The following is a 27,686-nucleotide window of genomic DNA, read 5'->3' as shown; positions in this document are numbered from 1 at the left end:
TGCTTTTCTGGAGATTCAGTATTTTTTTAGAATGCCATCGTGATTTTTATATGCTTTTTAACTTGACATTTTTATTCACTTTGATTTTTAGTCTTAAGAATTATAATGTATATTCTTAATTGTTTATGGTCTGTTTATTGTTGATATTACATCACTTTTCCTCCCAAAATATAGAAGGCTTACAACCTAATAGGTCCATATCCATTCCCCCATTCTTTATGCTATAGTTGTTATACTTGTTATATCTGCATTAAACTCCACATGAAACTTTATGTAACTCTATAGCATGAGGAATGTAGGAATTTGTCCTAAGAAGTAGGTAACTCCATAGACTCACATCGTTCTGGGCATGAGCTGAGGAAGAAGATTGTGGGAGAGTTGGATTTTAAAAGAAGAATGTAAAGTAAAAATCATGTTCAGTGAACATTTCCTATGGAAATATATTGAATTGCACATGAATTATGTTGCATGCAGCTTGGATAATACAACCCTGGGAGAACACTCAGATACAAAAGAAGAGAGTCTAAGTAGACCCTTGGGCCCTCTAAAATCAGTAAGTCCAACACAGGAAGAGGACCCAGTAGATGAAGCTAAGAAAGCATGTCCTGTGTTGTAGGGGGAAACCAGGATGGTGCAGTAGCACATGCCCAGAGAAGATAAGTGTTATAAGAATGAGAGTCTACTGAATGTCTTTAAATGGTCAAATATGAGAAGAATAAAAATGGAACCATTGAATTAGAAATATGGAGGTTATTGCTTTACCAAGAGTAGTCTTCAAGGGTGGGCTCACAAAAGAATGCAAAGTAAATCAATGGAGAGCAGGACTATAAAAAATTCACAATAAGGTTTTCTATGCAGAGAAGTAGGACAATACCAGAAGGGGAATGTGAGGACAAGGTTTGTCTGTTTGCAATAGGAGATTCTAGTCTTAGTGGTATTTCTCAAAGGTAAAGAAGAAAGGAACTACCTCACCAAGGTGTAGTTAGAGATATGTGGGGGTACTTCCTGGTCACCCCAATTGCCAGGGGGTGTTCCCGGTATTTATCGGACTGCATCTGTAGTGAAACATCCTGCAGAGCTTAGGGCATTCTTTGTTGAGGAAGAGTTGTCTTATCCCAAAAGCACTGAGCCTATTTTTATGTGGATGACAATGATCTATCTTGGCTTCTGTTTTTATTTGATTCTCTCAGCAGAAATGTCTGGGCCTCACATGATGTTCCATGCCATTTAAAGCCAAGCCTTTGACAAATCTAGACTGCTCTTTGATTTGTCCACCTTAGATCAACCCTTCTAAGATCTCCGGGGAGTCTGTCACTGTGACTAAGGGAAAGCCAGGCACTGACTGGTTTATGCCCATCCTTGAGCCAATCGCTGGGACAAGGAGGATGAGGTTCTGCTGATTAATAGGAGTCCATTCTGGACTGAGGGAGAGAGTGGCACACACCACCTAAATTCCATGACTGCTCTCCATGCGGGAAGTAGAATGGCTGCTTTCAAAGCAGTCTGGATCCCATAAGGGCCATTGTGTTTGGACAGATGATAGGAATGATGAATGATAAGAAACTACTATAGTTGAAACTCAAGCATTTCTACCCCAGTCAGGCCAGGCAAAGAGAATAGCCTTGAGAGAAATATAAGCACCCATCACCCAATGACTGCTTCCCCTTTTTCTTCTCAGTGACTTTCTTATCCTCTGGGTATTCTAAACACTGGTTAAGGGATGGCATCAAAATGAGGGTGGATGTGTCTCATTATCTTTTTCTTAGTGCATTATGGTATTTATTATTGATTATTAACATTGTTGAAATGTTAATTGGTATAGTATTTATTTCTGATGCTATTATAAGTGTCATTGAAATAATACATTCCCAAACTTTTAATTTATAATTAAATCTCTGAAAAGGAGACAAGCTAAATTCTTTATTCTGGTCTCTTTGTTTCTGGGAGTTTTCTGTCCATCATAAGGAATAGCAGAAACCAGAAAAATAAGCTACTTTATTAGCATTTACCCATATCCCATTTAATCGGTCTTAGTTACAATATAAAGAATGGATGCTACTTTAATTAGCACTACCTCCTCTAGGTGACTAAAATTAGGGAACTGTTTTTGGAGTACAAAGTTGCCCTGTACTAAGAGTATAGAATGTGTACCAAACGACTCTCCCAGAATTTCCTGATGCATCCGTAATCACAACAGATCTTTTGTAATGGGACATTTAAGGTTGTGCACATTATCTCCGTTCAGCAGATAAGGAGCTAAGAAAAGGTGACCAGGTAATTTGTTCTAAGTCATAAAATTAACAAGTGGCACAACCAGGATTTTGATTCTCTTGTCCTGGCTCTAAAGATACTCTACTTCCTGTGACTTTTCAAGAGGTAGTAGAGGGAGAGGTTTGGGTGCATTCCTCTGCTCTCTTTTGGGAATCTTGGAGTTGTAAGACCAGAACAGATGGGACATGATGCCTTTCTCACATGTGCCAGAAGAAGGTAGAGACCCACCACAAAATACGCTACTGCCACTAAGCGCTAGTCATTTTCCACATAATGACATTTGGTTATTGATGGTCAGGTCACTTGAAAATGTTTGTTCTTATCCATGACAGTGTTTTAGTTTGCCTAATACCTGCTATGCATTTGATCAGTTTTTCCATTGTCAGTCCATACTGTATATCTGAACTGCTTCTCAAAGATATTCACTTCTAAAGTATTGACATGATTTATCCAAACTGAAGTTCAGAAACTTTAATTTTTCTACTTATATAGAATGAAAAACCTTACCTACTTACGATTTGAGTTGTGGTACAGAATTATCTAGTATGTTTTTCGCAGCTAGTTTTCCCTTTAGTTTGGCTTGTTTGTTTTTATAATTCTTGTCCTTAAGATGGAATCCCCATAATTGGAACCCTTGGAGAAAAATCATCAACTCAGGATATCCTGGAATTTTTATTCCTTTGTTTAGTTTTAGTAACTTCTGTATAGTCCCCAGCTGTTTCTTCCCATAGTCCCCCTCTATGGTGTTCTGCTTTAAAAACAAATCTGTTCACGCTAGTAGAAAATTGTGTGTAGAACTGGGACCATACCTTTTGTCCCTTACTTGTCTCCTATCTTATCTGATGAATTGCTTGCCTTATGGTCTCTGATCTGAGGATGCTGAGAATATACCCCAAGGGCTTCCAATACCTGTTTATTTCTACTCCTCTTCTTCGGTAGTGTCACATGACATCTACTTAAAATTTTATCAAAAGCACCTTTTCCTCTGTGATTTTTTTTCATCATTTTTTTTGGGGGGGGGGCACACTTTAGTCCCTTCTAGTCCATATCCCTTTCCTAACTATGTTTCTTTGCTGGATAAGCTATGTCAGGTTTTTGCTCTTGTGGTGTCATCTGTGGCACCTGCTCTCATTTTGGTGTCATTTTTACTTTATTATATCTTATAACCATTGTTCATTATTCTTTGCTCTTAGCTCTTCATAAGAGCTTTTATTTTTTAATCCCATTTTTCTGCTGCTAACCTGGATAGGGAATATCTGAATTATGTTAGAAAGCCTCTTTGCTGTTGTTGTTTGTCTTTTTTTATCATAAGGAAAAGGGAATGTGGACTTTTCTTCGGAGAATATTTTAGGCAGCCTGTTATAGTAGAAATGGAAAGGAGTTTAGAATTTGATTGAACTGAATTTGAGTTGTGATTCCATTACAAAGCAGCCGATGTCCTTAGAAAAGTGATTACAATTCTCTGGGACTCCATTTACTATTCTATTAGGTAAGGATAATAATACTGACCTTACCAGATCATTGGAAGGCTTAAAAATAGCATATGTAAGGTGCAGCTTCTGCCACATAGTAAGTGTTCGATTCTTATTGGCATTGTAAATGATTATTTTGTTATAATTATTATTCCGTGGGCCATCTCCTATTTGGATTGACAACTAGTAAGTGATAATGCTACATTTAAAGGAGACGCAGCAGAAAATAAGCTATAAAGGCTGGCCTTAAGGAGTTTATAATCTTTTAAAGAAGGAGAAATATATACCAAAAACATGTAAGTCAGATACAAACTTTCATTGTTTTTGGAGGTAATTATGTGATAGTTGTAAACACTATAAATACTACTTAACACACCACAGAACACCCTCTGTGGCTTATTTATTGTGACAATTAGGGAACTGAGAGTTAAAGTAATAGGGGTAAGACGTTTGCCCCATCTGCTACACTGCAAAGGGACCTACAGGGACTGGCACAGGGATCGTTGTAACCTCGGTGCTCTGCTGCCTGAAAGAGAGAATGTGGCAACCAGTGTAAGATGGTTGTGCTCAACCCCCTGAGGCCCTGAGGAAGTGGGTTCAGTCTTGGCCGGGCTGATTGTGAGAGGCTTCTTGGAGGAGGAACATCTGAGACGGAACATTTAATGAATAAGCTTTCAGCAGGCAGAGGTGAATAAGGGTGTGACAAGACTTGGGCACAGAAGTGTTCTGGGAACGTTCAGTGTAGCAGTGCGCATGTGGGGACTGATGGAGAAGTTGCTGGGGTATAGGTTTGTGTCAGATGACAGGGGCCTTGGGTTTCTCTCCCCAGCAGCCACGGTGACACTTTAAAAAGTTCGAGGGCTATGCCATGGTCAGAGCTATGCCAGCTCTGGATTGATAAGGCTGGCTCTGCAGAATGGTGCAGGACATTTTGGAAGTGAAGAGAGTATATCAAGACTCCAGTTGGGAGGCTAGTGCAAGAATCTAGAAAAGATTGACTGAGAGTAGTGACAGAAAACACGGGCAGGAAAGGATTGACTTTGACAGGTTAGAATGGCAGTCGGCCGTGTTGAGAAGGCATGCAGAGACTGCAGGTCCCAGCCTCGGTTGAGAGGGCGTAGCAGCTCCAATAAGAAAGATGTTGTCTGTAGTTTAAGGGCAAGTAAGTATCACCATAATATCCAGCGGAGCCTTTTGGTGGGGACACCCAGTGACCAGGGCTCAAGTGGGTCCTCACTCTGGTCTGTAATGCAGCTTGAATGGTTTCCATCACTATACTGTGAGTGCAAACATAACACGTCTGTGTTTCCTTTTTTTTTTTTTTTTTTAAGATTTTATTTATTTATTTGACAGAGACAGCCAGCTAGAGAGGGAACACAAGCAGGGGGAGTGGGAGAGGAAGAAGCAGGCTCCTAGCGGAGGAGCCTGATGTGGGGCTTGATCCGAGAATGCTGGGATCACGCCCTGAGCCGAAGGCAGACGCTTAACGACTGCGCCACCCAGGCGCCCCAACACGTCTGTGTTTCTGACGAAAATGGGCACCATGGAGGGAGTGCTCATCCATACAGGCTGCTGGAGCCCAATCTCTTCCATAAACTCCTTGGAGTCTCACAGTTCTGATATAGCAGGTGTTCTGCATGAGCCCTTTGTTTCCCAGGACAAGTGTCAAACGGAGCAGACGATTGTGTTTGAGGGTCACTGACTAATTATGAAAGGGAAATCCTGCAGGGAAACTCTGTTTCTTCAAACGTTGCTCCATTGCGTTAAGTTTGATGTTGTAAGTGAAAGAAAATGTATGCCATTCATGGAAGGGTGGGCGAGCGGTAACTTGGTTCAAAAATGTTGCTGTTGCCATGTCAGAGCTCTGCATAATACTCACTTTTCCCTCCTCTCTCCCAATGTCTTGGTCAGTGTTTGTCAGGTTCAACTCCAGCCATGGTTTCCCAGTGGAGGTCAATTCCGACACCAGCATCTTCCAGCTCAAGGAGGTGGTTGCTAAGCGACAGGGGGTTCCAGCTGACCAGTTGCGTGTGATTTTCGCTGGGAAGGAGCTTAGGAATGACTTGACAGTGCAGGTGAGTCTCCCTCGGTGGATTGTTCCTGGGATGCAGCCAGCACCATTGCTTATGCCGCATGCTCTGCCAAGCTGACATTCATGCCCGAGATCTAATAGAATAAATAGTGCCTGGGGATTCCTTGAACTTTACTCCACACCGCTTCATTAATTCTGACCTTCTTAATTATGCATTAAAACAGCAAGCAGGAAGGATTGGAAGAACAACCGTGAGTGAGGGAGAGAGAGAGAGAGAACACACAGACTGGGCTTAGTGAATAAATGTTTACTGACTACAGGAGCAGCAAGGCACAATTTCTGTGTCTGTTCAATTTCTACCTTACTTATTCCATTTGAATCTTAATGAAGAAGGATTCGAATAAATTGTTCCAAATCAGGCTGCTCAGTCACTGCGCTGTGAGGAATTTGTAACCCAATTGTGACCCCTGGAGGATAGCGGCAAGTCTGCCATGGGGGCTCGCTCGAGGCGGTACAGGGCTCAGGGCCCCGTGCACAACTGGCCTCCAGACTTCCCCGCCCCATCCAACTCAGTTTCCATGGGCGAGGGAAGACAGAAGCGTAGCAGAAGTCCACCTTTGTGTTTATTTTCTCTAAGCCTCAGTAAAATTGTCCCTCGAACAGGCCCCCGAAACGTTAGAGAGTGAGCAGCCTCCTAGCCTTTTATCTGGGTGTTTCATTGCAAGGGTGATGTCTGGAGGAAGAAGGGGAAAACTGGTGAGGGGAGAGACGCGCAGCGCCCTCACCTGGAGGTGGAGACCTGTCATTTGTTGGGGGAGGCTAGCAAATACTGTTGAACGTGGATTGAAGTCATTCTGTGTGAAAGCATGAAAGACCAAATGCTTTCTGCGGATGGCACAGGTGATGCCGAAGGTCCCCTCAGACACATGTTCCCCCTTTCTCAGCCAGCACCGAGTAATTGCATTCATGTTTACAGCTTTGGGGGGCCACTGCTGTGCACAGCAGGGTGGGCGGGGGGGGGGGGCTGCTGGGTCTGGCTACCTGGAAACCCCTTGTGGTATTGACATCCTATCCTTGTGTCTTCACCTGCTGATACTTAGTGCTGCTTGGGGACCCGCTTTCAGAATTTGGGTATACAAAGGGAGCTGTAGAAATGCAAATTGCCCTCCTCCTGCTCCGGAGGCCTTTGCTGTGGCTGGAGGCACGTGCTTATTCTGCACAAACTGCTGTGCTTTGCTTTTAGGCAGTTTGTTTTGATAAGGGAAGTGCCTGTGCTGAAAAGTGTTTTGCTTTTTTTTTTTTTTTTTCAGTGAACTAAAAAGCTTTTTACTGTACCTGCCAACCTCTAAATCCAAGAATGTTCCCTTCACAAATAAGTGATTTTAAAACAGCTCCTTGAACCAAAATATTTTATGTTACCAGGAGTTTTGAAGTTTCAGGTTCTAAAGCTCTTCACCTCCACCATTCAAGCTGGTAGGTTAGACTAATTGCTACAGATGATTCATTTGACAAACATATATGTGTAATATATATATTGATTTAGATTCTTTTCATTTTGACACACACTTCCAATGTTCTGGGCTTCCTAGGGGCTCACAAAGAAAGGCGAAACTCATTCCTGCTTTTGTGGCGACTCTTTATTTAGGGGGCCTAAAAGCAACAGAAGTGTTCGGTTGAACCATATGGCCTAAAACTATCATCAGTTTCATGTGGTTCAATGTAAGAATGTCAAACATGAGAAGCACCGTATGGAAACTGAAACGTAGGTATTACAAGATTTTAAGGATGGAGAAAGCACATCTGAGTGGAAGTCACCAAGACTTCGTGGATGAATTGAAACTCGGGTAGGACTCCGTAGATGGAGAACGAGCATGGAGTGCTCGCCGAAAAGCATGGGTCCCTGTTCTTCTAGAAGCTAGAAGAGATGTTGGAGACTGGGCAGGAAGGGAGCTTAGAGCTGTATCTTACAGAGGTTTCATGCATGGAGAGCTAGAGCAAAATAGTGATGGAAATGGAAGACTGGAGATCCAATCTGGTTGTAGGAAGGATGAGGAACTTAACCTGCCTGATAAGTGGATGCCAAGGGAAATCTATGTGGAGATGCCTCGCAGGCATTTGAGAACTTACATGTGATGCTTAGGGGCTCACTTGATATTTAAGGACTAGCTGCGTCGAGGTAAATATTACAGCTGTTGGGTTAGATGTGATTGCCAAAGGGGCAGGGATAGAGGCACGAACAGGTCTTTTAGTCAGCGAGGGGAGAAGCCAGTAAAGGAGGCATCATCCATCCAGCTGATGCTTTTGTGGGTATTTTGGAAAAGGAAGTTACTGGTAAAGAAGTTACGTACTCTGAAAAGATGGAGGAGGATGAGAAGAAAAGAGCCTTTGCACTTGATGACTGTAGTGGTGACTCCAGTCCAGGGTGGTGGTTGGTGAAAGCCAGATCGTTGGGTTCAGCGTGAGCTGGGGACTGTGAGTGAGGAGGCTCAGCTTATCAGCGAGGTTATATAATCTTCATTTCTAAGTGCATGGATTATGCTCTATGGTTTGCTTATATCATAACTCTTAAGTATTTAGGGAACACCTAGTTTTAGTACTACAAATTAAGGCAAAACAATTTTTTTAAACGTATCTTACATACTTAGACAGTGTGGCCTCTGTATTTCAGTTTGCTCATTTGTGAAGTAGGAATAATAACTAGTACCTAGCGCATTGGAATTTTGTGAGGACTAAATTAGTTAATTTATGTAAAGCTCTTAGAACAGAGTTCTACATATAGTAAATGTTAGCTATGTAACTATGTAAATGTTAGCATTTATTAGCATCCTCATCACCATGAGTGTCATCACCATTATTAGTGACTACTTCAGAATCTAAGAGATCACCTTAAATAATACAGGACTACTTTCCATCATGAATTATGATGAGGATATTGGCAATAAATTAAAGCGTTAAGGAATGACAATAGGATACATATTCGACTGGGGCAGATATATCTGTATATATTTGTGTGTGTGTTTGTGTGAATATATATGTATGTAGTATTTATGCATTTAAGTAGAATGTATAATTTTAGTTAAATTAAGTTAAATTTTAGCTTAGTTAATTAAAAAGAAAGCTCTGGAGTTTGTAAATGAATTTTTGACCCTTACATGAACAGGTTTTACTTACCTAAGAGTAGTAGAATTTGAGGGGTGCCTGGGTGGCTCAGTCTGTTAAGTGTCTGACTCTTGATTTCTGCTCAGGTCATGATCTCAGGGTTGTGAGATCAAGCCCTGCCTCAGACTCCATGCTGGGAGTGGAGTCTGCTTGAGATTCTCTCTCTCTCTCTCCCTCCCACCTGGTGTGCACTCGAGGTCTCTCTAACAACAACAGAAGAAAGAATAGAATTTGAATTTAACAAGCTTAAAAAGACTTTATACTTCATCTTGACAAATTTAGTAAAAAATAGAAACCTATAGCCGTAGTATTCAGCAAAGATTCATAGATTCATCATGGTATTATTACTTTTATTATTTTTTTTAATTTTGTTATATTAGTCACCATACAGTTCATCCCCAGTATTATTGCTTTTAAAATACATTTTTGTAAAGTGATTATTTGCTGCACACTGTGTTTGTTAAAAGAAAACTGTAAAGAGTTGTACAATTTTTTCCTCCGTCATAAACAATGTTTCTGTGCATACTTTTATTATTTTCCTTATACCTACAAGTATGCGATATAAAACCAGTCTTTGACTTAGTATTCACAATTGCTTGATATTTTTTCTTTATAAAGAGCTCTTGTCAGCTCTTGCAACAGAGTATTCAGGTCCCATTCAAATGATGTGTCTCCCCTTCTCCTAACCCCAAATCTAATATGCTCCATATCAAAAATCTCTGAAATCACCTCTACATGATTTTGAATTTATTATTCAGAATTATACAAGGAAAATAAGATTCTAAAGTAGTTGTATATATCAAAATGTATGAACCGTGTAATTAGATTAACTTAAAATGACAGGGACTTGAGAATTTATCTAGTATTTTGTTTGAGGAGATTTCATTGTATTCATGTGAGCTGTATTAATATCACTAGTATCAGTATAGGTTTATTAGCCAGTGTATTAGAGTTCTGCAAAGAAACAGAACCAGTAGGCTCAATTGGGCCATCCATCCATTTATCCATCCATCACTTCTTTTTATCTGTTTGTCTATCTATATCTATCTATCTATCTATCTATCTATCTATCTATCTATCTATGACATCTATCTATACAGGATAAACAGAGAGATACATAGACAGATTTATTATAAGGAATTGACTCACATAATTATGGAGGCTGACAAGTCCCAAGACCTGCAGTCTGCAACCTTAGTTCTGGTCTCAGCCTGAAGGATTAAATCAGGAAAGGGGAGAGCATAGTTTCAGTCTGAATGCTGACAGCCTTGAGACCCAGGAAGAGCTAATGTTTCAGGTCAAGTCCAAAGGTAGGAAAAAACCAAAAAACAAAACCCCTCAAACAGTGTCCTTGCTAGAGGGCCATTGAGAAAGTGAAATTCCCTCTTACTTATGGGAGAGTCAGTCTTTTAAAAAAATTTTTCTCCCCAGGTCTTCAACTGATTGGACGGGGCCCACCCATATTGGGGAGAGCTGTCTGCTTTACTCAGTCTACCAATTCAAATATTAATCTCACCCCAAAAGAGACTCACATACACACGTAGACTTATGTTTGACCACATGGCTGGGCACCCCATGGCCCAGTCAAGTTAACACAGAAAATTAACCATCACAGCCAGGAAATGAAAAACCTTGTTATATTTAATTAATGTTATAGGAAAGTTATTCTATTTGTATTCTTTTTGTGATAAGTAATTATACTTACAAAATAGAAAATCAAATGTCTATTTTACATAGAAATATTTGTTTTATAAAAGAATTCATCCAGGTGGATGCTCATAGATTCCTTTAAATACTAATTTTTATGATGTTTAAAATGTAGATACATATTTGGAGACCATCATTTCATAAAATAGATCATTCTTGTAGTAAATATTAAAGGGCATCAGTTTATTACTCCTGTTCTTCCAGCTAAGCTTTATGATATGACATGATCTGTGTTTGGAAGACCAGAGACATTTAAACTTTCTAGCTTAGGTTGTAAATATCAATGACAAATAAATGACCCTGAGAAGCCAAATTATTTAATTGTCTATATTTTTAGTGATATGCTATGTTTGTTTCAAAATTTGTGAGTAATGAAAACACATGTTAACTGACAAGGTAAACCATATCCAATGGCTAAAGAATTCTGGGTTTTAAAATCTTTAAGAAAATTTACCTTTTATTTTCAGAAACATTACAGATTATTTTGATCATATCTGTAGTTATCCTGCTAAATTTTGAAATTTTAAAAACTGCACAATGATGTTGTGAATACCCTATATGCTCCTTAAACCACCTCTAACATAAGTAAATATTTTTTATCTAAATTTTTGAAAATTGGTGATTCCTTAATGTCCTTTAAATTTTTTCCCAGATTATCATTTCCCTTTTAATATACTTAGGCTGTATTTTTCTGATTAAAATTAACATGATAGTTATAAAAATTCAAATGACAGGGAAAAATGTATCAGCAGGCCCCTATAACTCATATATTTTTAATAATTAAGAATGATTATATGGTAATAAGTATATTATCACTTTTATCATTTTTCCTTTAATTGTATCAAGTTGTCTTATATTTTACTTTATATTTAGAAATATGAGTTCAAGTACACCTGTAGATATTAAAAAAGCAAATTTGGTATTTCTGGAACTTTAATTAGATCGTAGTTTAGTGATTTAGGTGCTGAGAAACTGATAAATTGTTTTTACATAAGAGTTTCACCACAAAGACTAGGCAGTTACACATTTATTTGCAAGTTTTATTAAGGTGTGCCATTGGCAGAATGTTAGTATTCTTCCATATTAGAACACATGTTTACAACTCTAGTAGCTACTGTTTAGTTACCCTTTATCATTACAGATGCTGTGCTTTACAGTGTAAGTATGGAATATATAATGAGAAATTACTGCCGAGAAAAAGAAAATAAACCATGCTTATGATCTACTTCATGTGTCCACTAACAAATACTGAATAGATGGCATGGTTTACTGAGGAGAAGGTGGAGTAGCAGGCATGCGTATACACTTGCTGGGGGTTTCACTTTTGTTTTTATTTATTTATTTTTCTTTCTTTTCATAATGATCAGAGGTAATGTGATCATTATGGGTTCTCTTAAAAACTGGATGCTTTTGAGAATGAAAGAAGGCTCTATTAATAATTATTCCAGGACAAAAGTATATGTTGGCAGTGTCCTGGGCAAATGGAGAGAAATGGTTACCCAAGGCATTGGGCAATATTTCTCACACCAAGGAGTCTCAACTTGTTTTAGGAAGAATTTTTTGGTGACTTCCCCCAAGCACTTTGGGAAATGATAGCCTAAGAACACAATTTTATTATTAACATTTTTTTTCTTTTCTTTTGGGGTGGGGGACAGAGGGACAGAATGTGAGGGAGAGAGTCTTAAGCTGACTCTCCGCTGAGAGTGGAGCCTGACACAAGGCTCGATTTCATAACCCTGAGATCATGACCTGAGCCAAAATCAAGAGTTGGATGCTTAACCAAGTCACCCAGGCACCCTTTGTTATGAACATTTTTAAATTTTTTTAAAAAATGTTGTTTTATCTTTTTAACTGGTAAAAGACATTTTAAAGATTATAAGCTATTATCAAAATTTTAAACAGTTTCATAGAATTCTTAGTTCCTGGAGGATATGTCCACAGATGTGTTTGAGAAACTCTGTTAGAGTATAATCATTTTCTTTATGTATCAATATGTTCTTTTCTTGTTATTAGCAAGATTTTAAGAACTTTAAAGAATTAAGGAAAAATGGATAAAATATGGATGTAAAAAAATGGGTGATCTGGCATAAGCTTTGTTTCTGGAAAGCTAGAATAGAGACTTTTATTCCTCCTGCTAAGTACACTAAAACTCTGGATGTTACATGTAACATATACAAACATGAGAATTCTGAAAGGTGACAAGAAGAATGTAGACTGGTTAGGGACCTCAGGACCCAAGAAATAAAACAGGTATGAATTCCTTAGGTTTTCTTTTTACCAAATTCATCCTAGACTTGGAGTTGATGAAACTGACAACCTAGAAATGCCAACATGTAAAGACAAAAAACAAAAAACAAAAACAAAAACCTGGTTTCTATCCAAAAGACCAGGAATAGAGTAGCCTAGCAACATAGAAAACTTTTAGACAATAACCATACTTTTCTAGCTAAACAGCTCAGAAGAACTGTGGCTCCACCCTCATCCCCACCAACAGTAATGAAGGCTGATGGAGAGTCTAGATTACCGCCCTTGTGAGGCTATAATGAGTGGCTTACACACCTGCTCCCCTGACAATAATAAGCTACACCTCTCCCTCCTGCTGGCATGGTAAGAAAAGGTCCCTAGAGGTGAGTTGGGATTTTCACTGGTGCTAAATGGTAGCAGAGCCACCAGTACCACAGTGCCAGTGGAGATCATGTGTGGTGCTGGAACATCACTCCCACCCAGCAATGATGAGGAGTCCCCATTTCAACAGATAATGAGTAGACCTGGACTTCTGTTTCCACTGGCAATAATGAGGTGGTGATCCCCTTTTCCTGCAGGAATAGTGTCAGAAAAAGCCAGGTAAAGCAGGAGGTTTAAATAAGATTCAGAGTCTCATAACATAATGAGAAAATGCTCAGGTTTCAAAGGAAAAGCAGCAAGAATCAGGAAGATCTCAAATTGTATGAAAAGACTATCAGTAGATGATAATATTGAGATGACAGAGATGTTAGAATTTATCTGATATTTTAAACAGCCATGATAAAGTTCTTCAGTAAGTAATTACAAACATGTTTGAAATAAATGAAAAAAAAAATAAGTCTGAGAAAAGAAATAAAGGATATAAAAAAGAATAAATGGAAATTATAGAATTGAAAAATAACAATAACAAAAAGCTCACTGAAGGGGCTCAACAGAAGAATGTAGGAGATAGGGGAAAAAGTCAGTGAACTGGAAGACAGAACAATAGAGACTACACAATTTGAACAGAGAAAATACAGTTTTTCAAGGAAAAAAATCTTGAAAGCGGCTTGAGAAAATGTACAGGCATAACCCAGAGATGTTGCAGGTTCTGCTCCGCACTGCCACAATATGACAATAAAGTCAAGTGGACTTCTTTGGTTTCCCACTGCATATAAAGTTATGTTTTCATTATACTGTAGTCTAAAGTGTGCAATAGCATTACATCTTAAAAAAAACCCAATATACCTGCCTCGATTAAAAAAATGCTTCATTGCTAAAAGATGCTAACTGTTATATGAGCTTTCAGTAAGTCATAATCTTTTTGCTGGTTGAAGGTCTTGCCTCAGTGTTGATGGCTGCTGACTCATCAGAGTGGTGGTTGCTGAAGCTTGCGGTGGCTGTGGCAATTTCTCAAAATTAGACACCAGTGAAATCTTCCTTTCCCTATGCCTCTGTAGCTTGTGATGCTGTTTGTTAGCATTTTATCCACGGAACTTCTTTCAGCTTTGGAGTCAATGCTCTCAAACCCTGCCCCTGCTTTATCAACTAAACTTATGTCATACTATCAATGCTTTGCTGTCATTTCAACAATCTCCACACATCTTCATCAGGTAGATTCCATCCTTAAAAACCACTCTCTTCACTCATCCATAAGAAGCAACTCCTCATCCATAAGTGTCTGTTGTGAGATTGCAGCAATTCAGTCCCTCCTTCAGGCTCCAGGTCTAATTCTAGTTCTCTTGCTGTTCCTGCCACATCTGCATCTGTTTCCCCCACTGAAGTCTTGAACATTCAATTGTAAGAAATGCAATAGCCCTGAAGTGCAATAAAGCAAAACACAATAAAATGAGGTATTCCTGTACATTTTATGTAAAATGGGAAAGGAATTTGAATGGCAGTGGATTTCTCATCAGAAACCATGAAGGCTGGAAGAAAGTGGCACATTTTACAAGTGCTGAAAGAAAAGAGGTGTCAATTTGGAAACCTATACCCAGAGAAAAGATCTTTCAGAAATGAAGAAGAAATCAATATATTTTCAGATGGAAAAAAAAAAACACAAAAAAACACAAAAAAACTAAGATAAATTGTCATCAGACAATTTAAGAACAGATCAAGGAATTTCTTTATTAAGAAGGGAAATGAAAAAGGAGGAACTTTGGAACATTAGGAAGGAAGAAATAACACAGTAAGCCAAAGTATGGCTGAATACACAGACTTCCTTTCTCTTGCATTTTCTAAATTATGTTTGAGGGTTTAAGGACTTGTTACGATATCTGATGTGGTTCTAAATGTAGGTAGAGGAAATATTTAAGACAAATATAAATGGAGGTAAAGTGATATAAAGGGAGTAAGATTTCTATACTTCATTTGAAGCTGTAAAATGTAACTTGTGTGGTAAGATATCACTGATAAAGTAATAGCCAGAGCAACCACTAAAATAGCCAAGACTAAAGTATAAAATGGTGATGACTCTGAATGCTGGTGAGGATATGGAAAGACTGGGTCACTCATATATTGCTCTTTGGAATAGAAAATGGTACAGTCACTCTGGAAGCGAGTATGACAGTTTCTTAAATACTAAACATACACTCACCCTGAAACACAGTAGTCACACTCTTGGTTATTTATCTCAGACTTGTGGTCACACAAAGCTGAGGACATGGATATTTATAGCAGCTTCATTCACATTTGAGAAAAACTGGAAATAATCCTGATGTCCTTCAGTGGTAAAGGATTAACCCAACTCTGATACATCCATATCCTCCTCAACAACAAAATGGCACAAACTGTTGATATACACAACATTTGGCATGAATCTCAAGGAATTCTGTGGAATGAAAAAAGGCCAGTCCCCGAAAGGTCACGTGCTGAATGATTCCATTTATATTACTTTTCTTGAAATGACAAAATTATAGAAATGTGAGACCAATGAGTGGGGGGAATGGGAGTAGGAGGGAAGAGTATGTGGCAGTAAAAGGACAACAGGAGGGACCCTTGTGGTGATGGATGCTCTGCATCTTGACTGTACCAATGCTGATAGTACAATTGTGTTGTATTGCAGTTTTATAAGATGTTACCATTGGGAAACTAGGAAAAGGAAACCTAAGACCTCTCTGTATTATGTCTTACAACTACATTTGATCCTATAAATACCTTAAGATAAAGTTTACAGCAAAACAAACAAACAGAAGTTTTACCATCTTCCACAGAGGAATAGAAATGATCTCTTCCGGGGCGCCTGGGTGGCACAGCGGTTAAGCGTCTGCCTTCGGCTCAGGGCGTGATCCCGGCGTTATGGGATCGAACCCCACATCAGGCTCCTCTGCTATGGGCCTGCTTCTTCCTCTCCCACTCCCCCTGCTTGTGTTCCCTCTCTCACTGGCTGTCTCTATCTGTGTTAAATAAATAAATAAAATCTTTAAAAAAAAAGAAATGATCTCTTCCTATAGAAAATAAATAAGCTTGTTATTTGCATCTATTTTAATGGGGCAGTGTTTCTTAATAAGTGATTTTCAATGTGAGAAACTAGATAATAATTTAACTGATTCTTAGAGACATTTAAAGACGAATTCACACTAAAAGTATAGGACCAATACAACTTACTTACAGAAGTATTAAGACATCTTTCTTGAATTATTGAACAGAATCATTAGCACCTTATAGGTTTGAATGGACATGATTAGTATTTATTTTTAAAGCCTTTACCAGATAATAAGCAAAACAAAAATAATGTTTTTAACAGTGTGAACTCTAGCTATACATATTTTCCAATTGGATTTGAGAGTCAGGCACTATAGTTTTTGGAAATAAATGAGCATCTTATGTAACCATTGTGGTTATGATGGTTAGAGAAAACATTCACTTAGAAAAATTGCTCCTCTTACATTAGTACTATACATTTATGTAATAGAAGGAATTTAGGAATGGAATAGTTTCATTTATAAACTAAATGTTATTTTTTTTAACCTTCTCTCTTGAATGCAAGACAGAGGCTGGATTAAATTAGAACACAGAGTGTAGTTCCACCATGATTTTTTGGTTGGTATATAAAAGAAGAATTCTGCAAATAACAGTATAAATGGCCAGTATGTTTTATTTAAAATTCATTTTTTCCCCTCTGATTATAAGACAAAAGAAGCCGGGTTACAGACCATTATACTCAGAAAGCAGTGATTTCTTTGTACATAAAAATACAGTAGTGTATGTGAGACCTGCAAACACTTCAGAAATAACGCAAACATTTTTTTCCATAAGGTTGATTTGCTAATGGAATGTACTGCTGGCCTCATTCATTTAGGTGAATGTAGATCCCCCCTTGAGTTCCTTCCAAGTACTGGTGCGTTATGGTGGCTGGTAAGTCCTGCCAACTGCTAGAGTCTAGAATCAAAGGGTGGTAATCTGTACAGAGCAAAGGGCTCACTCCCAGAAGTCCCTTATTTAATCTGCTTCTGTCTGCTGTTTATATGTGTCATTTGGAAAAAAATCTCTGGATTACTTATTTTTTGCATAATTCAGTACCCTCAGAAATGTTATTTTTCTGTTGAAAAGAAGTCTTGACATTTCTGTGCCCCTGTGGACTTATAAAACATCTTTGAGGATTGCCATGAATAAACGCAGACTTGAAGGAAAAAAAAAATTGAGATTCTTTTACCTTATAAGAGGCTGAAGATAGAGTCTGTGGGTTTATTTAATAGGCTCATGCCTCTCAAAGATGTTTCCATTGTCCTTATTGTGCTCATTTTCCAAGGTAGACAATATGTGAGGGAGTAAAACTCCGCAGCAAACCAATCCCCTAAATCTTAACATAGGACGCATTTTATTAGAGAATATAAGGGAAAAGCCTGTCTCGTAGGAAACTTGACAAGTGGAAGAACGAGTACACAATGTGAAATTTTATTACTATTCACTGAAGTCCTCGTTTCAAATAGTCTATTCTGTTGTCTCTGTTATTGGATTCAGGTTCCATCATGCAGTTGACCCAATTGTGTTTTAAGATTTTGATACAGTCATTATCCTTTAGCAAAGGAAAAATCTTTTAGAAGAAACAAGATTTTGTGTCTATACCATTCACCTTAAAGCTTCTTTTTTTAAAAGATTTAATTTATTTTACAGAGAGAGCGTGCATGCGTGCGTAAGCGTGGGGAGGGACAGAGGGATAGGGAGCATCTCAAGCAGACTCCCCACTGAGCACAGAGCCTGACGCAAGGCTCCATCCCAGCTCCCAAAGATCATGACCTAAGATGAAATTAAGAGTTGGATGCTCAACACACTGAGCCACCCAGGCGCCCCTCCCCTTAAAGCTTTTAAACCAAAAGTTTGCTCACCCAAATTCTACCTTTTCCTTCCCTCTCACCATGTAATTTTAACAAGCCTGGGATTGTTGTCAGAGAACAATGAAACATTTTATATGAAAGCTTACATACCAATCTCCCTTATGACCGTTAAACATGAGACTACGTATTCCTCATTTTCTCTTTGTGGGTGGCCTTGAGCTATAGCTTTAATTAATTTATTGATTAACATTGGTAAATATTTGCTCTGCTCCGTTTTATTTTCTTTAGGTATGAGTGAAATGGGAGATAAAGTTAAATGTGTAATAAAATAATTTATTTTAGTTATACTTCCAGTGACACCCATGAGATAGAGGAAACCACATTGAATGGGACCAAGAGAGTTTTACTTTCCTGTATTAATATATTAACTTTTTCCCTGCAATTATTAGGTTTAATATTGATAAGAACACAATTCACATAAACCACTTAACAGTAGAAGTGGAATTAAATGAAATTACTGTTGGGTGACTGGTTGTGGCCATACTAGCCTTTCTGAGGCCCTGAAGGATGTGCTAAGATAGCATTCGTTGGCCTTGAGCTAAAACAGAGGATTCACAAACCCATCGGGATGGAAGCAAAACCTCAAGTATCCCCGATTTGTGGCGCAAACTCATGATTATGAACTTGGTGTCCATAGTGCTATAGTCTCGATGATTTATGGAGTTTTAAAAGACAACCTTTTGTGTATCTGTGTCTTTACACAGACAAGCACACATTCATTTGGGGAATGCAAATTTTGTGGGTGCATTTGTGTAATTGTATTTGAGGGTTTTATTCTTTTTTTTAAATAATTTTTTTATTATGTTATGTTAGTCACCATACAGTACATCCCTAGTTTTTGATGTAAAGTTCCATGATTCATTACTTGCGTATAACACCCAGTGCACCATGCAATACATGCCCTCCTTAATACCCATCACCAGCCTATCCCATTCCCCCACCCCCCTCCCCTCCCCTCTGAAGCCCTCAGTTTGTTTCACGGGTTTTATTCTGTCACTGGATTTTATTTTACCTTCGAATGTCTCCCCCGCCCCCCCCATCCCCCCCCGTTGTTGGATCTGGTGAGTTTGCATTCAGAAGTGCCACTCCTATGTCATTTAATATATAGCCCAATTAATGGCTCAGAGCTGTGCTTTTTGAATTGATAAAACATTCTGACATTAGAGAGAGAAGTGAGGAATGTGAGAACCGACTGATGTCTATGTTTTGGAGTACATCACAAACTTAGTTCAAATGTGTGGGCTCTTGAAAGCTCAGTACAGGTTTTGCCAAGGATTTTCTGTTTATTTTTACATCCTTAAGTATTTCAAAGGGAATGGATCTGTGTGTTTGCATTCCATTTATGCATAATTCATCAAAACATTGTTCTGAAAGGAGAGAAAATAAAAACAAAAACTTACTAAGATATTTCCATTGTTATTTAAAACTTGGACACTAAGAACTTCAGAACCTGCAAAAGTAGATAATACACACTGCCTCGGTTTACCTGTTTCACCCCTCATTAATTCTCATTTTGAGCAGAATTGAGTTTCATGCTGGTCTGTAGAAGTCTAAATGACACATATATATTACAGGGGAGTTTTATGGTATTGTCTCCAACACATGCTTATTGCCATATATAACAGAGAAGTTAAAACTTCAAGAATGTCATATGCTGGGTGAAGTCATTTACTTAGAATTCTACTTGACTTTCTAGTACATAGTTCTAATGAAGTGGATATGAATCGCTTTAAAGTCAGACTTTCTGGGGTGGGCAAGTCTTTTAAATGTTTCCGTCTCTATTTTTCTCATGTATAAAATGGAAATAGTAACAGTGCCTGTATTTTTTAGGCTTGTTTTGAGTTTTAATTGAAACTATACCTAAGAGGACTGATGCATAAGCAAAATTTTAATTATTATCAATTTCATTTGATGAATAATTCACAGAAGCAGAGAAAAACCTTTTCTTTCCAATGTGCAATCGATTCATCCTGAAATTTGTTTTCTTTTAAATCTCTCTGAAAGAGAACAAGTTTACCCCATGCCAGATTTCCTATTTCATACATGGGATAACCTCAGAATGTCAGACCTCAGTATGTCTTACTCATGGGAGCTCCTTCAATTTAAGTCTGATGATAAATTTTTATCTTATAGTATATCCTATTCTAATGAAGTTTACCTTTTTTTTTTTTTTTTTTTTTTTGGTGTGCTGAATATATCTGGACACACCATTTATTCTGGGAGCAATTTTACAGGAGTACTTACTATTCAAAATCCGTTTATTCAAGATTGCTCCTAAGAGTTTGTGAGTCACTCAAATTTAAAATAGAGGATAAGAGGGTTAAGAGGCGCTCTAAAGAGAAAACACATTATATATACGGCCTACTTCAGTGACTCATTTGTCACCTCTGTAATATAAAAGCAGAACAGAAATACTAAATTTACATAATCTATTATTTTGTAGTCCATTTAAAGGTAGTGGTATGATTCTTGCTGATTAAATTTGTATCTTTTTGTATTGGTATCTTTTTTGAGTGCTTTAAAAGGAAAAGGTTGATTTCTTACGTGTCAATTTTTGTATATTGATTATATCATATAATGTATATGATTGTTGATTTCATCTCAGTCCTTTACCTTCACCATAGTCTAAAAAATATGTATATAAAATTGTATATCAATTATTCAATCCTATTCACTGCTAGTAAGCAGTTTTTTAAATAATCTGTTCCACTTACTATAAAAGAGTATATGAGCTATTACAAGACTAAATTAGTTAATGAAAAAGTGGGAAATTATTCTAATGATTGATTTCAGTTTCTTAGAAACATGTCATTGAAAGTTTAAAAAGGTTTGAATATATAGAAAACAAATATCAAGGAATATTACTTTTTGAAAATAGCAATAAATTCACTAATTACTTCCAAGGCTTGGTTAGACCGGAAAACACACCTCTAGATTTTGTATTATGAGTTTGAAAAATACAATAAGTCTGTCGATCATATTTGAGGGTTTGCTATTTGACTTGGTATTTTCAAATTTTGCCTTGGGTGGGAGAATGTTGCAAAAGACTATCTCCTATTCAAAAGTATTGGATTATCTTTAGTTTTTGTATTATTTTGGTTTTATTTATTATTTTTGACACAAGAGACTGATGGGAGGAATGCTAAGTATCAAACTACTTCTTTGAATATTTGAGTTTTATCTATAGATAGTATTTTTATAGATACTAGAAAAATAAAAGAAGAAGCACAAAAGACTGACAACTGTTTCTACATCACATTCTGGCCTCTCATTAAATGTATTCGTGTACTCATGATTTATATTCTGCTTACAATTTCCACGTCTCGTCCTCTCCAGCATGCTTAATCACTACCTGCCCTGTCCAAAGCACCGTCCTGGATTTCTTCAGCAGCGCTAATAGGTTAAGTGCAGTGGTCTGCTGGTAAACTGGCTCTCCAGAATAAAAAGGTCTGGTGGTAGCTCTGGTGTTTCTGTGGTGTGAACCCTCCCACCCTGATCTTTTTCACAGTACTGGCATGATAACGCTGAGTACAGAATTGGGAAAGATGCTCCGAATCTGTTCTTAGGTGTAGGCATGGGCTGGTTTGGCCCAACACTGGACTCCCTTGTCTTGTCTCTTTGTTCTTCCATCTTTGGGCTTGTTGTTGCCCTTTTCAATAGTAAGAAACCTCTGTTTACAAAACCTTTGTAAGTGTTTGAGGATAGTTGTTATGCCTAGAAATTCTTTCTCCTTCTGTCTTCAGTTCTATTTCATTTTATCTACATCTTGGATAAGCTCCATTTGGTGATTTTTGAACAGCGGAGAGGGCCCTAGACTCTGGAACTGACCTGATCCATGCTGGAAGAAGCCACTGCATGTCCCTTAGTGTGGTTTGCTAGTAATGTGGCCTGTACTTTATCTTGGGATCAGTGATGTGGCTCCTGCAGTCACATAGTCAGTATTAAACCACTGGTTCTTCACTAGTCTGTATTTGAGCCAGTTTTCTCATTCTGCATTTGTACAACTGATTTTTTTCTAAAAATCTGTTCATTTAACACTCTTTCATTGAGAACCCATATGTGGCACCAATAAGACACGGAGCCTGCTCCCAGCAACCTTACTACCTGGTGACAAATATACAAGTAGGTCACTGCGCATTATAGAGACAGACCATGTGGCTTTGAATGAAGGTTCTGTCATTTATTAGTTTTGCCAACTTTAGAGCACTAGTTAGCCTCTCTATGGCTCAGTTTCTTCCCCTAAAATGAGGAAAAGACACTGGTTACCTTGGAAGGTCGTTACGAATATGAAATGAGTTTGTACATGGAAAGGACTTACAGAGTGCTGGCACCTTGCAAGCACTCTAGCCTGTCATCGTCGTTATCATCACTGCCAGTAAAGTGTCCCTGGATGGACAGAACTGCCTACTCTGCCCGGATCCGGCAGGCGAGGCGGCTCAGCTGGGGAGGATCGGAAGCTGAGACTTAAGAGATATCTGTACAAGTGTCCTGTATTAAGAAGGGAGAAAAGCATTTTATGCAGAGATAATAAAGTGTGAGAAGACATGAAGGTCTGAAACAGTTTAGAACCATGGTTATGCGGTGTGACAGGTCACAGTGTAAGAAGAAGAAGAAGAAAGGCAGCCTCATGATGAGGGTGGACTGGGGTCAAGTGCTAAGGTGCCTGGAACACAGTACTCAGAAGTTTAGGTATCTCTGATCCTTGTAACGGATGTCCCCTGGGTGTCTACAGCTCGCGCTCCTGGTACACGGTTGTGGGAGAACAATGGGAAACGGGACAGGTGGGCTCCTGCTCTCAGGGAATACGCTTTTTTTCCCCTACCCTTAAATATTTATTTATTTATTTATTTATTTATTTATTTATTTATTTATTTAGAGAGAGAAAGAGCACTTGAGCTGGGGGAGGGTCCAGAGGAGAGGGAGAGAGAGAATCTGAAGCAGACTCCCCACTGAGTGTGGAGCCCGACAAGGGGCTCAATCCCAGGACCCTAAGATCATGATCTGAGCCAAAATCAAGAGTCTGACGCTTAACCGACTGAGCCACCCAGGTGCCCTTCAGGGAGTGTTCTATTTAGGGAATTATGCCATCAGTTTGTGTGGAGGGTGTGATATAGTGGGGGAAGGAATAAGAAGTGGATGAGACCACTGCAGGCTGAGAAGTGCTACTGTCTGAGCTCAGGCAGTGTTGGTGAAGAAGGGCATGGAGGAAGGGCTCTGATGAGAGGCCCAGGGAGAATTGACAGGGTCAGTGAAGGGGTAGGGATGGCTGCTGTGTGTGATTACTGGGTTGAAGGATGACCCCCTAAATGTAGGACTTCTGAATTCCTGGTTCATTGGTTTATAATAACCAAGTGAATATAGATCGAGCTGTTAACATGTGGCTTGTGATTCCTCTGTTGGTGGAGGAGACGGGCAAGGTCTCTGTTCTCATGGAGCCGACATCCCGGGAGCAGTAAGAGCGATTAGAGCTTTTTGTCAGAGCATCATGAAGATGAAAGGCACGTGTTAAAAAGGACAGAGTGAAAGATGTAAGGGACCTGGTGCCTGATGGCTTCATGGAGCCCAGGACCAGCCCTGGACAGCTTTTGTCTAGACTTCTTTATACCTGTGAAAAAGAAATCCCAATCTGGCTATGCTTCTGTCGGCAGTGTTTTACTACATGTGACCAAACTCAGTCCTAACTGTTAAATGAATGATAGTGGTCCATTTCAGGTCATTCTAAGTGCTTAGAAGAACAGAAAATGAGCCCAAGACAGGTGATACTACCTTATATTTAAGACATTTAGGAAAGGCTTCTCTTCTGTGGTAATTTTTGAGCTGAGACCTAAAGCAGCCTGCCCTGAGAATATCTGGAAGGAAACATTCCAGAGGGAGGGAGCAGCTGGTGTCTCCCCCTGGAGTGGGAGTTCCTAAAGCATATTTGAGGGCCACAAAGAAGGTAACTGTGGCTGGAACATAGTGGAGGCAAGGAGATTAGTTAGGAGGCTAGCATAGTTGTTTCAGGAGAACCAATGGGACTCATCTAGAGGGCTGGCAGGTGAAATGGCCGCAGTTCACAGATTTGTAATTTTTTAGAGATTGTTTCAATAGGACTTGCTGCTGAACTAACTGATATGAAAGAAAGGGAAAATTTAAGTATGACACACAGATATTTGGCTTGAATACGGGTTCGATGTTGATGCCACTGGGAACAGGGCAGAGTGGAGGAAGAAGTGGGATGCCATTGAGGGAGAGGGTTTAAATAAATTTTATTTGAGGGGTTTAAGGTTTCAAATAAATTTTAAGTGGAGATGTCTAGAGGGAGTTTGGTTATAAGTCTTTTGAGGGCACAGAAAAGAACAGAAATGTATATTTGAGACTCAGTGTTCGACGCTCAGTGACAGAAAATAATATATAATAAGACACATTCTTCAATTAAAGTTTATTTGAGAATATACACGTATACTCCCAGTCCAGATGAAGTTAGATGTAGAATCTAGAGAACTGTAATAGAAGTACATGGAAATTGTATTAGTGGCTTCGAATTTGATTAGTATGCTTGTTCTTTTGCAGTGCCTGACATTAGCAATATTGATTTCCTTTACAAGTCAAATTTCCATTACAAGTCAAAGATGAATGAATGGTTTTTATGTAAACCATTGTATCAAATTCGGAGGGGTTATGTATTTGTAATTGTTATTGTAAAGTACTTCAGGAATGCAAAAGAGTTTGGGGATAATATAACAAATACCAATATACCCACTATTCAGCTAAAGAAGAAAAAAAAAGTGACAATTAACATTAACCCTGAATATACTTCTCTCTGGTTCTGTTCTCCTGTTTACTTCCCCGAAGAGGTAACTTTTATCCTGAATTCCCTGAAATTTGCTATTGCCATCTGTGTTTTTAATACCCTTTTTTATGTATGCATTTACCATTCCATTAATTGTGTGGAATACTGGTAATCTGCATGTTTTTAAGCTTTAATAAATGATATTATGCTACAGCTCTCTTATGCAACCCAACTTTTTTATTTAGCCGTATTTTGAGATTAATCCATATTACTAAGAATTAGCAACTGTATAAATAAACATATAAAAACAGGACTATAAGCTGAAACATTTTTAATGATTTTTTTCAAATATGAGTAAGATGTAATTATTGATGATATTGCTTAAATCACCAAGTATGATATTGTATGTGTTCTCCAAAAAAAGGTTCTTTAGTTCTTTGTTGTCTTATTTAGACTATGTAATACTTTGCTAACTTGATTGGATTTGTTTTCTTGATCAGTATTATTGAGATTGAAGGTTAATCAGGTAAATATGAAAAGTTCTGCTCTAAAATTAATTAGCAAAATCTTTTATGTTTCAATGCTTGCCAGATACCAATTTGATTTTAGTTATTCCTCTTTAGGGAATATGTTTGAGAAGGTAATGAAACTTTGGGTCCAAATTCACTTGTTATCAGGGCATACTAGATACTCTGGTGAAGTTCAAGAACTTTTAGATATAAAGTATATTCACTGGGGTCTTTGAGGATCCTTTGTATATAGTAAATCAAAGGCATTTAATGATTTTATATCTGACCTGGTATCATCATTTAATGTAGTTGGTCAGTGTTTCCATATTTTATTATTTCACAGCTAATGCCACGTATCTGGGGCTAATACTGATTATGTACATTCACAGGGATCCTTTTCCATCAACGGCAAGACGATCTGGTGGAAAAGGAAAAAGATGTCATGTCTGTCACTGGCTCTTAGATCTATCTGTTTATCTTGGATGGCAAGCGAATTAGTTGATGTCCCTACAGCTTAATTTCTTTCCTTGAGAAGATGGGGATGACAGTACTGACCTTGCAGTTTTTGTGAGGGTTAAATAAAATAAGGTTTGCGAAGCATCTCACACAGTGCCTGGCACAACTTAGGCACTCAGACACTCTTCCTTCCTAATACATAGTTAGTCATTAATCACACATTGTATATAAAAAATTTGCCAAGTGAATATCCTTCCTCAGTTACTAACAATTGCCTCTGGTATATTAAGCAGATCTCTCTGGCCATCGGTTTGGGTTGTAAGAATGCCAGTGGTGGGCTCTTGCTTGTGGGTGTGTCCTCAAAGGGACGAGGGTGGGAGGGGTGCCCGGTTTTATTAGCACCGAAATAGTGTATTTGATCCCACTTTTAACTTGAGCTCGATCATGTCGTTCGGCTGCAGTTTGCAGTTCTTGTTTTTCAGATTTAATAACAGGAAAGAAGAGTGTATAGGTAGAGGATTAAATCTGATTAGCACCAGAATTTCAGCTATCCCAGATCTGTCCAGCTCTAGAAAAGTGATCAACAGAACTATGAAGTAATCCCCTTTTCTTCTACTTACCTCTTAGTGGATGTTCATTTTGCTTACACTTTTCATGACTCAAAACTACAGAGGTTGATTCTGTTTAATGTTCCCTAAATTTTAATATGTATCTTTGGATGTTTTCTTTTAAAAATAATAAGGATACTTTTTTTTTTTCCCCAAAAATATTTGCCATAGGCTTCCTTTATCAGAATCTTCTGGAATAGAGGTGGGGAAGGTTGTTGTAATGCAGTTTTTTGAGACTTGCAGGGAATGGGTGGCGCTCTCCTGAATTTCTGGCAGTTGCATGAAGGTGACCTGACTGGCTCCCCAGGTGACTTTCTGGGCCACAGGAACATGCTCAGTTTGGGACCCGTGGACCTAGATTTTCCAACTCACAGCTATTCTGTCTACACGGCAGTCTCTCAGCAGCACAACTTTTGACTAATAAAAGATGAGATTCAGTGTGATTTAAATTTATGCCTAAAATTTTGACCTCACACTATGGTATTTTAACTGTAATGCTTCATACTCTGATTTCCTAAAAAATTCCAAAATTAGGAGGGCAATAAGCAGTTATTTCTTTCTGTGCAGAATAGTCATTTTTCTCTCTCCCTGCCTCTGTCTCTCATAGAGGTCCTAGTTGTTTACATAAGGAGTTTGAAAATGACAAAAGCATGAAAATGAAAATGAAAGTCACCTATCACCCCGCCTTCCAAAGGTGGTCCGTCACACGCTGGGACACTAAGGCAGGGTCCCGTAGGTGTGGAGGTGTTTCAAGGTCAAGAGCCAGGCTTGGGGGCCCCACGGCCTGACTCTGCCACATGCTGGCTATGCAGCTGGGGAATTTGCTTGATCTTCCTGTGCCTCCGTTTCCTCGTTTGTAAAATGAGGATAATAACTGTGTATTACTGTACATTTGTTTACCTATGCAACCTCACTGTATATTTTTTTTAAAGATTTTATTTATTTATTTGACAGAGACAGCCAGCGAGAGAGAGAACACAGGCAGGGGGAGTGGGAGAGGAAGAAGCAGGCTCCTAGCAGAGGAGCCTAATGTGGGGCTCGATTCCAGAACGCTGGGATCAAGCCCTGAGCCGAAGGCAGACTTTTAACGACTGCGCCACCCATGCGCCCCCTCACTGTATATTTTTAAAGACTGAGCAAA

General features: G+C 38.6%; 1 protein-coding gene across 3 annotated transcripts in view; it reads left to right on the top strand.

Moving 5' to 3' along the window:
• PRKN (parkin RBR E3 ubiquitin protein ligase) overlaps positions 1 to 27,686 on the top strand; it is a 1,256,589-nt gene that overhangs the window by 242,297 nt on the left and 986,606 nt on the right. For all 3 annotated transcript variants that reach the window (XM_045805474.2, XM_045805473.2, XM_087865639.1), the window contains exon 2: positions 5,655 to 5,818. In XM_045805474.2, the coding sequence (XP_045661430.2) occupies positions 5,655 to 5,818 (164 nt within the window). The remainder of the gene's footprint in view (positions 1 to 5,654; positions 5,819 to 27,686) is intronic.

The sequence above is a fragment of the Ursus americanus genome, chromosome 11, assembly GCF_024610735.1.
Source record: "Ursus americanus isolate L20-20 chromosome 11, mUrsAme1.1.p, whole genome shotgun sequence".
Lineage (NCBI taxonomy): Eukaryota > Metazoa > Chordata > Mammalia > Carnivora > Ursidae > Ursus > Ursus americanus.
This window is presented reverse-complemented; position numbering and strand designations above follow the sequence as displayed.